The 13,482-nt window shown below is 31.9% G+C and overlaps 1 protein-coding gene across 2 annotated transcripts; it reads left to right on the top strand.

The window, feature by feature from the left end:
* The first annotated feature begins 598 nt into the window (after positions 1-598).
* On the top strand, positions 599-12,090 carry LOC123552428 (uncharacterized). Of its 2 annotated transcripts, none has more exons than XM_045342090.2 (4): positions 599-735; positions 3,237-3,443; positions 5,969-6,265; positions 10,858-12,090. In XM_045342090.2, exons 1-4 carry the CDS (start codon positions 600-602, stop codon positions 10,896-10,898), a joined length of 681 nt encoding a protein of 226 aa, XP_045198025.1. In that variant the 5' UTR covers position 599; the 3' UTR covers positions 10,899-12,090. The 2 variants fall into 2 exon arrangements, with proteins under 2 accessions (XP_045198025.1, XP_045198024.1); XM_045342089.2 differs by lacking the exon at positions 10,858-12,090 and adding an exon at positions 7,282-10,851.
* Positions 12,091-13,482: the final 1,392 nt, after the last annotated feature.

The following is a 13,482-nucleotide window of genomic DNA, read 5'->3' as shown; positions in this document are numbered from 1 at the left end:
ACGGAAAGAGTAACTTTTTAAAATAGATTAATGTCCGGGAATAGATATTGTATGAGAGTTCGAATGTAGTAATTTCGGCAGTGAGTATTTTACATGGAAGGAGTCACTTTTTCTATAGAATAATAACCGGGGTCCTTATTCTATGAGATTCGAAGGGAGTCATCTTTAGGGAGTCAGTATTTTACTTGGAGGGGTCAGTTTTTCTATAGAATAATGACCGGGGGTCGTTATTCTATAAAGTTTTCAAAGGGAGTCAGTTTTTTATAAGGGGAGACAATATTTTACAGGAAAGGAGTTACATTTTCTATAGAATAATGACCGGGGGGGTCGTTATTCTATGGGGGTCGAAATACTACACCGGCATTATCCTTTAATACCTTCGGCAATTAGCATACATTGTGACACATATTGCTCAGATAATAAATGATACGAAATATTTAAATCAATTTACAAAACCATGTTATAAAACTCCTTAAAAAGACATGGTATCGTGATGTTCTCAATTTAACTTCCATAGACAATATTTAAAGGCGATATATTGGTAACTTAACTAACTAGTAGTAAAGCTATATAAACTATTGATTCATTTTCTTTCAGTCATGGCTTTGAGTTCCAGAGTACATAGTGTACCTCCTATGCCAGATCCATGTCAATATAGATTCGATAATTTTATCACGGATATCTGCAAAAAAATTACCGAGGAAGACCTGAACGAATTAAAATACCGTTTCAAAGGTAACAAATATTTACATTTTATTATTGATGTAATAATGTTGAAACTAATAGAATTTCTTCTAATAAATCTATGTTGAATACATATATTTCCAGGTGCAAGACCAAACTTCGGTACATCTTACAGGCAAGCGTCGTCTTGCAGTTCTTACAGTAATATCTAAGTGAAATGATTTTGCGTTATTGTTGAGATAGTAACTATCAGCTTTGATATATGATTGTGATTTTCACTGTAATGTAAAATTTACTTATATGTCAGCGTAATTATATCTTTTTTGTAATATGCCTTTCTATATATTTTACAATTACTGAAGCATGCTATTTGTAATCGAATCGCCAGAGTTCTTTATTATAACTGAAAAAAAAAATTAGGGCATTCTTTAGAAACATCAATTAAGATGCAAGCAAAAATATTTCTCTGGAAAGAGAATGAACGTTAACGCTGCTGTGGAATCTTATACTGCTGCTTCTAAACATACAAGTATAGTAATCTACACAAAGGTTTAAAGTGGTTATAAAAGAAACCTTTGCAATACGTTTCATGCTAATAAATTATTTATTGCTGATGAAAAAAACAAAAAACTTATCTTTGCTAAAAGAGTTACTTCTTAAATGTATTTAAGCCCACCGTTCCAATGCGTCAATATTAAAACCATATGCACGAAATATTTTCTGAAATAACTTAAATGTTTTGAATTATTAAGACATGAATTATGTTTGTTATAGATATTGTAGCCTTTCATCATTGTCAAAACGTTTAACCTACCATCCTTTTTCTACTTCGGCTGCACCACATTTTTACGGAATTGTATAGTATATTGTCAGTTTGAAAAACATGGACAAAGTATCGTTATGGGTAATGTTCCGTCTGAGGACTAACAGGTTTTTCCTCGACATTCGTCATGTAACCTAAAATTGGTCGGTGTCACATAAAGCACATCGAAGTAAAATAATCCAAGTTTATCGATCAAGATAACTTTGTTCACTACCGTTCATTATGCTATTTTCATTTTACTTAAATTCAGTAATTTTAGTTCAGTACGTAGTATAGGCTCCGCACCGCAAACGGTGGCGTAGTTGTCTGTAAATGATGAAATGGGACTTAAATTTGTGAACTGACAGACAAAGTCTTTACTTTACAAAAAGAACGGAAAAACATATAAGTTATCTGGAAGTACACTGAAAGTTCAATTATGTTGAAAATCAAAAATAACTAGATCGTAAAACGAGCAATAAACTTTATATGGAATGGAAATACTCTAAGAAGTTTGTCAAATTCAAGTTTAAGATAGAAAAACATAATTTTTTACAGTTTTGATTTAGGAATCTTAAAATGAACACTATTATGTGTTTTGCAATTTGTTCCTGTGGTTATTGTTTCTCGCGTTGGGGATCGCCTGGCGGGGAGTTACTTTGTATAGGAACATAGTAGAGCATAAAGGGTTTGGCGCCAGTAAACTAGTTTAAACTTTTCTGCATTTTTGTCGTTCAAAAGTCATTACCCTGCTGTGTTCCTTCTTCATGCATGTTTTGAGTCTGTTTGTTACTTTTCTGTTATTATTGCATTGGTTTGTGTTACTGTGTACATGTGATCAGCCACTCTGTGCATGTATACAGTTACAGATATATGAAGAGTCAACACCAACTTTATGACTTTCGCATTGTATTCGCTATTGATAACGTACTAACACATTTTACAAATATTTGATTGAAATATCTATTCTAGTTTATATATTTTCTCCCTCGGAGAAATTGTGTTAGACCAAGATTTAGAAGCGTTTTAAAGTTTGTGTTGCATTTCTTTAGAAGTGTGGACGATCTGTTGTAAAATATAAGAAATACCTTCTGTAGTTTATAATACAGGTAATCCTGTTGTAATAAGTTTTAGTAATATTCATATTTCTATTATTAAAATCCTCTACCTGTGAGCAAGCTCTTGCAAAGGTGACATATATAGACACCGTATGATTTCATTCGAGGGATATTCCCGTCCCGGGTGCCAGCCCGCTTAGCTCTATAGGGAGAGCGCAGATCTACGGATCGCGGGGTCGCGGGTTCGAGCCCTGGGCGAGGCGTATCTTCTCTGTGACGATTTGATAAAATACATTGTGTCTCATATCATTCGTCCTCCACCGCTGATTCATGTGGAGATGTTGGCAGTTACTTGCAGGGAACAGGTTTGTACTGGTACAGAATTCAGGAACACTTGTTAGGGTAACTGTCCGCCGGTAAATGAATGAAATACTGCTGAAAAACAGCGTTAACCCTCCCTCTCTAAAAATAATCCCTTCCAGGTAGGGGGAATTGTCAAAAATGTTCGTTACTTAATTATTTTATTGATAATTTCCAGACGATTTATAAGTCCAAAAATGATGCTTCAAAAATTTGAGTTATTAACATTCAAATTGTTAAATTGTAATTCTGTTAGATAAATGTGATCTAAAAATATAGGTTGTGTGATTTAGAAATGACAAACAAGTTGTTAACATTTTCTCTACTTCTAGATATTATTGATTATGACGTAAGAAATCCCAGGGCTATGTTTGATGCACTGATAGAGAAAGGATTTGTCGACTGCTATAACATCCTGTATGTTCAACAAATTTTCCGTGTGCTCAAAAAAGAGGATCTTCTAGAACTTGCAGCGGAATACGTTTGTCTTTTCGAGGAAGACGACGTGTTGCACTTTTTTAAGAAAACAACGCGACCTGGTAATGTATTTAGTTTATGTATGGAATGGCTATACTATTTACTACGAAAGACCAGTGGTGACACTTCTTAATTCAGACTTCATATTTCATGCTTCACACTTCATGCTTCAAACTTCTTGGATAAATGCTTTCACATTTCATACTTCAGAGTTCATACGTCATACTTCACACTTCACAATACATACTTCAATCTTCTCACGTCATACTTCACACTTCACAATATACACTTCTGACTTCATACTTTTGACTTAAGAAACCATACTTCAAACTTCAAATTTCATACTTCAAACTTCATACTTCAGAATACGTCATTTTCCTGTGGCCTTTATCATCAGTGTACTATTAGTTTTCAAATGAATTATAACTCGGTTGCGTTAACATTTTACCTTAGTAATATTTCAAAATACACTACATACATGTAACACAGCAATTTTTGAAGATGTGAATGAATTATACCTACAGTAGTAATTCATTTGTGTACTTCAAAATAAAGCATCTTCTTTAATACCATAACGAACGTTTAAATGGCAGTGAGGCTATTCAAAAGCGTTGTAGGTTTTTCATTCCATAATCAAGTGTTTAAACGATTTACCCTACGTAATATTGATGTCTCAGATAAAACGCGATGATGACAAATGTGGATGTATGAAATAATGGATATGAATATATTTTAGACACATTCGGAACGTATTTGTAAACGATGAGTCTCTTTCTCTCGATGTATGCTTTTGAATTATGTGTTTTGGAAGAAATATGAAACTTTTTTCGGAGCTTTGTAGCTTAGCGGTTTTGAAACCCTATACTTTCAATTGATATACATGGTTCAATAAAATCTGACTTTATACGGAGGATATCAATAATGTAGGCGGAAATATACGGAGTATGATCCCTATATATATGAGTCTATGCTTTTTGATATTCTGTACATATTCAATAGAATATATTTAGTTTTGGCATATATTTTTCACAAGAATCTTTGAAAATGTGTTTTGCAAACACAGAATTTGTTTTGTTTTCTCTAAGACATATATATCCTCGCAGAGGATAATGTTCTTTTTTACAAGGGATGCAGAATGAGTTGAAGATGTCGTTAATTATATCTTAAATTAACAGAATGGATATTCACAGGTCCAATACTCACATTTGCTAGGATTTCTTTTCTAGTTAAACAAAATAAATCCATCTATTTTATTCAAAACGTTCTTATCATAATGTAGAGAGTATTATAACGTTACATTTTATTTTCATATACAGTATACTAGAGTATTGTATTCTATTGCTTTATATATATTAGAACATAAAAAGTTCTCAAGTTTCCAAGCAATTGTTTTATGAATTATACACCGAAATTTTGTAACTTACAGATATGCTTTTATCTGTATTGATCTTTTATATATTGGTACCTTTTTTGGTGGTACTGCCAGTAGAAAACCACCATAAATACAAGTGATATTTGCATATTCTTTTTTACTTCTAACGCATATTCAGAGAGAAGTTTAAACACCTTGAGAATTGTACGTGAAATTATCAAAAGGCACCTTTTATAAATTGTAGCCAGTTGCTATATGTGCATAGCATTACCCTCTTCACCAGGCTTAGTTTGCAGACGTTGATTTTTTTACACAAGTGCACACTTCCCGAATCAACTGATATCTAGTTGTACATGTAATATCTGTTTAGTGAACCTTTCGTCTGAAATCGCGTTCTTATGTGTTTCACTGCTTTTATAATAAAGGTGCTTTATTTTCATCCATATAATTGATGTACGTTTTATCCGATCACTGTAGTTTTGATCAGACACTGTACATATACTGGAAATATGCCACGTTTTCATTGGTATTGAAGATAAAGACGTGAACAAGAGAGTAACGATGATTACGATTTAAACCCATACAGGCCGACCACAGTTTAGTGTCTCACTTCACCAATAATTTTAATAATGACGTTTGACCAGGATAGCGGGAGAAACACTGCTTTAGAAATGATAGATGAGTTAATGATAAATATATCTAAGTATTGCTATTTTATCTTAAACTAACATAGGTCCAAAGTTAAAGATTGTAGAAAACTATTCCGTAAACTTATATATCCCTCAATTACCATTTGAATGTAAGTGATGTGTCGACAATGTTTATAGCCCTTTCAGAACCAAATTGCAAGATATTTATTGCTATTACTACCTCTGTATTCTATCATGTTATTGAGCAAATACATGTATATTATATATATATATATATATATATATATATATATATATATATATATATATATATATATATAATATATATATATATATATATATAGTATACATGGGCATTTCTTTAACAAACGTGTCTTGCGTTTTTCCTTATCAGTGAATTACTTAGCAGGAAAACTTATTTACTCTATAATATTTATATCAATTCATACACAGCTATTTGGCTTTATTTTAAGGGTGTGCCTGACAATTTACTGGATCTTTGTTTTTGTATATACTTCTCAAAAACGAAATAAATTGACTGTTTTCTAATCATACTGCATTTTAGCGCCTGGTTTTGAAAATGTCGAGTTCCATGTTAAAGGAAGATTTGCATCAAACGAGGATCTTGAAGGCTTCCGAAGGAAAATATCAACCATTTTATTGGTTCCACTCTATCAAGTCATATTCAAAGGTGTGCAAGAAACAAGAAGCCTCCTGATTACCGTCATGCTTCCCAAGTTGTACGCAGGCTTTCTGATGAATCAGCTCAGAAAAAATAAGCAGCATATTATAGCATCATTTTTGCAACTAGAAGTGGACGAAATTCTTGTCTCAGCAGATAAATTTCAGCTTCTAAAGGATGGTAAAGTATTTTAATATCTGGAACAAACGTGCTAATTTCGCACCCGATTTAAGAAAAATAACATGCTAAATATCATTATTAAAGATTCTGTGCATTATTTCAAAGAGGGGAGCCATTTTTTTTACAATTTATTCACTATTGTCCGATACCTTTTATTCATTTTGTGATTTCCTTTATTCTTTTCATGATACCATGAAGTATTTTGTGATAACGTTAGAGATTGTGTATTGAGCGAAAGTATTATTCCTATTTTGAGATATCATTCAACGTACTTTTGACATCCTAAAATGATTTGAAGTTTATCATAAAATGATTTTAGGATGAAGGATCAAATGTTTTCTACAGTTAAGATATTTTTTTCATATTCCATGAGCTTGAAGAACATTGGTTTCTAACACAAAGAAGAACAGAAAAGGCACATGTCACCACACCCGTATTTATTTTATAGAGCGTCATCTTAACCCACCGTTTAAGTATTTCTGAAATCAAGATAATTTCATATATGGGGGTACTTTATGAAACATATAATATCCCACTTAATATTATAGGAAATTCATGTCTTACAGGCCACTATATATTTTGATATCAGTATCTTACAAGAATAGATGTCACTAACAAATCTCTTTCATTACTTATATAATTACCCTACCCACTTTTTTCAATGGATAAAAAACATATTTTCATCTACAAAAAAAAAACTTTTAAGATTTCGAAAATACTTTGCTGTATAAATGACAACCAAAAAATGTTCTAAACTCTAAAATGGAAAGAAAAAGTTTGGGTCACCGTACGTCTAAGAGATATATCTAAAAAAAAACAACTCATTTTTAGTTTTTATATGTTTTCATACATACTTTCTTATAAAAATATAAAAGGTTATGTTAAAAACTTTTATCACAAGTGTAGCTTATCATCATATATCATTCTGAAAAATATCGGAACCAAATCTTATCTACTTAAATAGATATTTGAAACTACCGAGCCCTACTACTTTGTACATCTAACATCAATTTCAGGCAAATTCCGATCAAAACTAAGTTGTAAGGGGAGCGGTGGTCTATTGGATAAGGTGCAGGCCGATCAATCCAGGGGTCGTGGGTTAAAGCCCAACATGGGTCACGACCATGACTTCTCATATGACACCAGTACTGGTTTTACCAGGAAGCGGACTCTAGAGTAGTTACAATAAGCTTGAAGCTTTCATCACAATCCAGCTAAAATAAATTAGTTGCAACATATAGAATCTGTTTTCTTAAATGATAGATTATTAGTATTTATTTCTTGCGTAAATTTTGTTAAAATGTAATATTCGAAAAAACATTTTTCAAAGTGGCGGACATCCTTAAAAAGCGCTCGTACTTGCTTAAGGATGCAATAAAATTAAATATTAGATATGTTTAAATATAAATATTTTTTCATATATTTAATTCTATTTCAAGATGTTCTAAATTCATTTTCAAGAAATGCTTTTAATGATAGCAGTTAATCATAATAATAATTTTTCGAAATACGTATTTATTTTATTATAAGAATTAAATAGAGGATATTACATGTTAACTATTTTTTCACTCTGCTGATTGTGCAACGCTGAGTGAAATGTAAGATAAGATTAGATTTATTTTGAGTCGGCAATACAATAACAAATAAGACAAGTCAGATGAAGAGTTTATCCTTAATGACGCTGTTTACAGTTAGAAAGCTACGTTTCGCTCAGTATATTTAGCAAGAATATTGGTTATCAATATATCTAAAAATGCTAAGCAAGTTTTATAAGTATAATAAACAAGAGCTGTCACAGGAGACAGCGTGCTGGACTATTTCGATGCTGGGTAGTGAAACTGAGCATATTTGATGAAGCTGGAGGTGTCACTGGAGTGTTTAATGACTCCAATGTGGATGAAGATATTGGATAATAGCTTGAGTCTGTGTCAAAAGCAAAAAGGGTGCATAATTCATGAAATACTGGTGCAAGAGTGATGCACTTTATTTCATGTTGAATCAAATCATTTTTGTAATAACTGAGATATAGTGAAAATGCATCAAAATTAACCTGTAACTCTAAGTAAAAGAGGGCATAATTTATGAAAAATTGATGCCAGAGTTATGGACCCTGTGTCAATGATGTGGGTGATAAGGTTACATTTAGTAACAACTGAGATATAGTGAAAGTGCATCAAAATTTTGACCGGAAATAATAGGTAAAAAGGTGGGATAATTCATGAAATATTGTTGCAAGAGTTATGGCCCTTGTGTCATATGATGTGAGTGAAGATGTTGAATAACTATTTATATCTGAGATAGAGTGGAAGTGCATCAAAACCTTAATCAGAAGTAAAATGGGGAATATTTCATTAAATTTGGTACCAGAGTTATGGATCCTGTGTCATATGATGTGGGAGACGATGTGGAACAACTACTTTCAGTTTGAATCAAATCCATTTAGTAATACCTGAGATAAAGTGAAAGTGCACCAAAACATTAACCTGAAATTATAAGTAAAAAGGGTGGGGGGATAATTCATGAAATACTGGCGCAAGAGTTATAGCCATTCTGCCATATGATGTGGGTGATGATGAGGAACAACTATTACATTTGTAGTAAATCCATCAGGTAATAACAAAGATAAAGAGAAAGTGCATCAAAAATTCATCCAAATTGCGGACGCGGAAGGACGCTGACGCCATGTCGAGTAGGACAGCTCTCCATACTTCGTATAGTCGAGCTTAAATCCTGTTCAAATACAACGTGTACCAACATATATCAATTTACAGAGAGAGCTGAATACGGTCAGCGTATCACATGAATAAGTTGTGATTAGCCGATCGCTTAAGGTCTTCTAGGTACAAAAGTGCCTTCTAGGTCACTGCTGTAATTATTGGTCGTAGAAAAAACGAAACAAAATTGCACCCCTACGAAAACTTTGTAAAAAGTTAAAAGAGAACCATGACCCGAATTACTCTTAGTAGGCCGTATCTTAGGATATTTTGGTCTAAACTCAAGTTTTAACCAAGAAATCTGATATTTTCTAAGTCCAAAACGGGCCATAATTCTTGCAAAAAACATAATGGAGTTATGTTTCTTGCTGTACTGGGTCAGCTTATGATGGTGAACAAGTGTTGCACGTTTAAAAGCAATAGCTTTGATAGTTAAGGAGAAAAGCTGACCTAAACATAAAACTTAACCAGGCAACGCCGACGCCGACGCCGACGCCGACCCCGATCAAGTGATGACAATAACTCATCATTCTTTTTTTAAAAAATCAGATGAGCTAAAAAAACAACAGCTAAACTGTTCGGTATTGCGTTGTAAAACAGAGTATTACCTTTTTTCGTAAAATGAACTAATCTATCGCTAAAAATAACTGCGTACACTTCACTGATCTATTTTAGCGCGCCTTTCATTGATTAAAGATTTGTGTTTTGTACAGCATGTTTTTGGACAGTCTCTCTATTTCATGTTGAATTGATACATGGTTATGTTTTAAGGAAGATACTGTTCATTTCATTGATTTATTAAGTCTTTTAAATAAATATTCATTTATATATAAATGTTTATATTTTTAGTTATTACGTTAAAGGTAAACTTTTTTCACTTTCACCTTCAATTGTCTTTCATAGCAACAATTTTCTTAGTCACAGTAAACTTAAAAGCAAGTTTTGAAATGTTCACAATAATACTTTAAAACTGCATAATAATACATTTCTTTATAACGCTCTTCTCTGTTTTCATGTATTGACTGTGTTGATTTAATACATACTTTGTGAATTTCTTACTGTTGTTATTAAAATATGTGACTTAACTTGTTTCTTCTTGAATTACATGGCGCCCTTTGATGTCTACATCAATGTTTTTTTTTTTTGTTAATATTTGTGACCGCAAAAGATTACTTTATATTAACCACTTCAAAGTAATGATTATAAACAAAGTGTTCCTACCATGGCTGTGGACCGATGTTGAGATTTTGTCTAAAATCGACTTTCTACCGAGGATGGAATGTTCTTATTATCACAACTTAACTGATGAGGTAGAATTATTTTCTTACCATTTAGATAACTCTATTTACGTGATTATTGAAAATATATATCGGATCATTGCATAGAAGTGATGGCATATACAAAGACATAACCAAATTTGAGCAGTAAATTAATCAGAATACTGACTGGCACTGTGTTTGATCGTTTAATGAGCATATGTAGTGAACTTCTTCAGCCAAACTTTAATAACGAAGAAAAAAAAAGAGTTAATACCTTCACTATTTTGTTCAAAAGTTGTAGACATAAAATATTGCTATGACACATATCCTGACTTTATATATTTGCTTATTTTCTATATTTTTTCCGTTTATTACTATTCTTTGAATTAAAACGGTAAGAGAATATGTTTGGTACGAGTATGTTTCTAGTAAATTGTAAAATACAGTCAGCTTTTTAAAACGACAATATTCGCAAAACTTACAAAATTTAATATAACATTTTAAGAAGCCGTCATTTTTAACATAAAATATGTACTAGTCGTGAAATTTTGTTGTATTGTATCATATTGTTTTATGTTTCTAGCAATTGATTTAAAGCAACTTTTCTTTTTCTTTACAGAAAATGAAACTAAGTGCTACGCCTACGTGCTGAATATATAATTATGAACGATTTCAACGAAAACCGATGACTGTTTATACATACATATAGTTGTTATAAAACGTACATTAACGACAAACAATAATTTTATTCACAAGTAAAACACTGTTTGATATATATTATTTCGAGGATCATTATCTCAATTGCCTGATTTCTGTTGATTTCTTTTCAAGAGGTCCGCTATGCCGTCTAATGCTATGACGTAATAATTGTGACATCAGAAAAATATATTGTTGAATAATAACACACAATTTTTAACATTCTTTGTTTAATAGGAAAACAAATCGGGTCTTGTTAGAATCGATATTTTCAGGAAATACATATTTGTCAGTCAAAAAAGAATAACTTTCCATCACTATAATTTTTCACTTGCTACAACTTCGTTAAGTTAAAAAAATTGCGTAGATAATTTAAACTCTGTTTATTAATTTTAAAAAATCAAATTGTTTTTCAGTTTTCTCCCTATCATTCAGTAATATTTAATGTTTAGATTAAATTTCGGGATTATTTATTGATTTCTTTTGTAATCAAATTTGACTATTTCAGCAATTTATATTTTCCTTTACGTCATGTCACTTCCGACTAATTTTCGAGTCTTCCTTTCAGATTGAAAAGTCATTTCCGCTGATCATATTTATTGACCATACCTAATTTATTGTCCAAGTTTTCTGACATGGTGTAATTTTTGTTTTGGTCTTTTATGACATTACATCCTTGAAGGAAAACCCCTGCGGAAAAAGAAAGGAAGTTCATTCTAGCTCTGATTCTTTTATTAAGTTTTGTGGAAAATGTTGTAAAAAAGTGTTTCATCAGCAATGTTGTATTTCATATAAAATTTTAGAGAAAAACTTTGGAGTTTCGGCTTAGAAACGCAAGGAAAACAATCTAGGACTAAATCAAACGAAAACAACAATAACAAAAACGAATATAATCTAGGACTCAAACAAACATAAGTGAAATTGTGACTTTTTGGAATACCTTATATTTCTACGTTATTCTTTGATTGCGTTATATATTATGCATTGGAAATATTCTTACAAGTAGTATATCCGTCTCTAGGGCATCAAGAATGCGCCTGCTCAAGAATGGTCATTTTGAATTCTAGTTTTAGAATGACATCACCTTTCTATTTTAAGAATGACTTCACAATGTTATAGATACAAACCAGCATTAGTAAACTTTATAATGACCTTATATGTTATTGATAGAAAACGTTTTCCAAAGTATAACCGCCTTGTACATGTCAAACTAAAGTCTTCTTTCATCAAGGGGGAACATCTGGTTGTATATCAGTATGAATAGAGCACACTGCATGCAGTTATGTACATTCGCATTTCTGTGATCAGAAGTATTCACAAATTATTTCCGAAAACGTCAACGTTATAGGATAATTTTTGAGTCGGCTAAACGATGTAATCGTTTTGACGAGTCCTTGCTATCCAGCGATTCTCTAAGTCTAAATGGACCAAATAACACAGTGAAGCGATGTAGTTCCATTAGATTTCTCAAACTTCAAACAGTTCACTGCAAGAATGAAATTAAGTTGCGTGAATTCCCTTTGCTATGACCAATATACGATGTAATCTGTCATATTTATGACTTGTAATTGTGCAATACTCGAATGTAACTCATTAAGCATAAATGTGCATTTTATGAATTGCGCAGGCTTACAAAGCTTGCGTAACATCCAGCGAAAGACAAAAAATAGTTCCACAGGGCTCCAGATAAGATGCGTATTAGCGTAAATTACGTATAGAAATAATGCAAATACGCATGTCTAATAATTTCTAAACGTATATAAAATAACAGAAATGCACACAATGCTTTTTTAAAAACAAAATCTGAATCATCTGGATGCGTTAGGTAACATAGCCGATCCCGATCAGCCTTAATTCTCCCACATTGAACGTATACACGCATCGTATGATTTCTATAAACTTCGCGTGGGTTTCTACACACACACATGAATTTTGCAGTCAGTAAACGGATAAATTATCGGAAGAAGAAGCTCTTACTGGTTTGTTTAGTTACTACAGATATTAAAAATGATTTTAATTTTTATTTTTCGAGAAATAAACAAATCGGCGAAACATTAAATTGTATTTTCTTGTAGTTTTTGAAATCGAAAGTAGATCGTCTATGTTTGGCGAAATGAAACAACTTTTTTATGAAAAGATTTAAATAAGAGGTAATTTAACCTTAAACTTCAATGTCAGATACTGCCAATTGCTGCTAAATGTCTTCGTATCATCACAATTTGTAAAATATATTGTTCAAACTGGAGAAAAGTGTAATCGTATCCGGATATAATATTTTGGGTAAATATCGAGCTGTGTTATGAAATTTTAAGAAAAAAAACTAAAAACAAACTGAAACTGGTAGACTATACTGTCAGTACATCAATCATTAGCCGACTCAGGCCATTCAGGCCTTTGATTTAGGATTGAAATTTGACGATTTATTTAAAAAGCTAGTTCATTTTCTTTTCATTATAAAGTTTTTCTAACTGACCCATATACAGGCGCGGATACCTGTTGTGTTTACATAAGTTTTATGGTATGATCATGCTGACAGCTACTATATTTG

Source organism: Mercenaria mercenaria, chromosome 4 (genome assembly GCF_021730395.1).
Source record: "Mercenaria mercenaria strain notata chromosome 4, MADL_Memer_1, whole genome shotgun sequence".
Lineage (NCBI taxonomy): Eukaryota > Metazoa > Mollusca > Bivalvia > Venerida > Veneridae > Mercenaria > Mercenaria mercenaria.
This window is presented reverse-complemented; position numbering and strand designations above follow the sequence as displayed.

What these genes read in the sequence shown, in the direction of transcription:
- LOC123552428 (XM_045342089.2), top strand. Translation starts at nt 600, where the DNA reads ATGGCTTTGAGTTCCAGAGTACATAGTGTACCTCCTATGCCAGATCCA. An exon ending in TAAGAAAACAACGCGACCTG is followed by an intron (nt 3,444 to 5,968) that starts GTAATGTATTTA and finishes ACTGCATTTTAG; the next exon opens with CGCCTGGTTTTGAAAATGTC. An exon ending in ATTTCAGCTTCTAAAGGATG is followed by an intron (nt 6,266 to 7,281) that starts GTAAAGTATTTT and finishes CATCAATTTCAG; the next exon opens with GCAAATTCCGATCAAAACTA.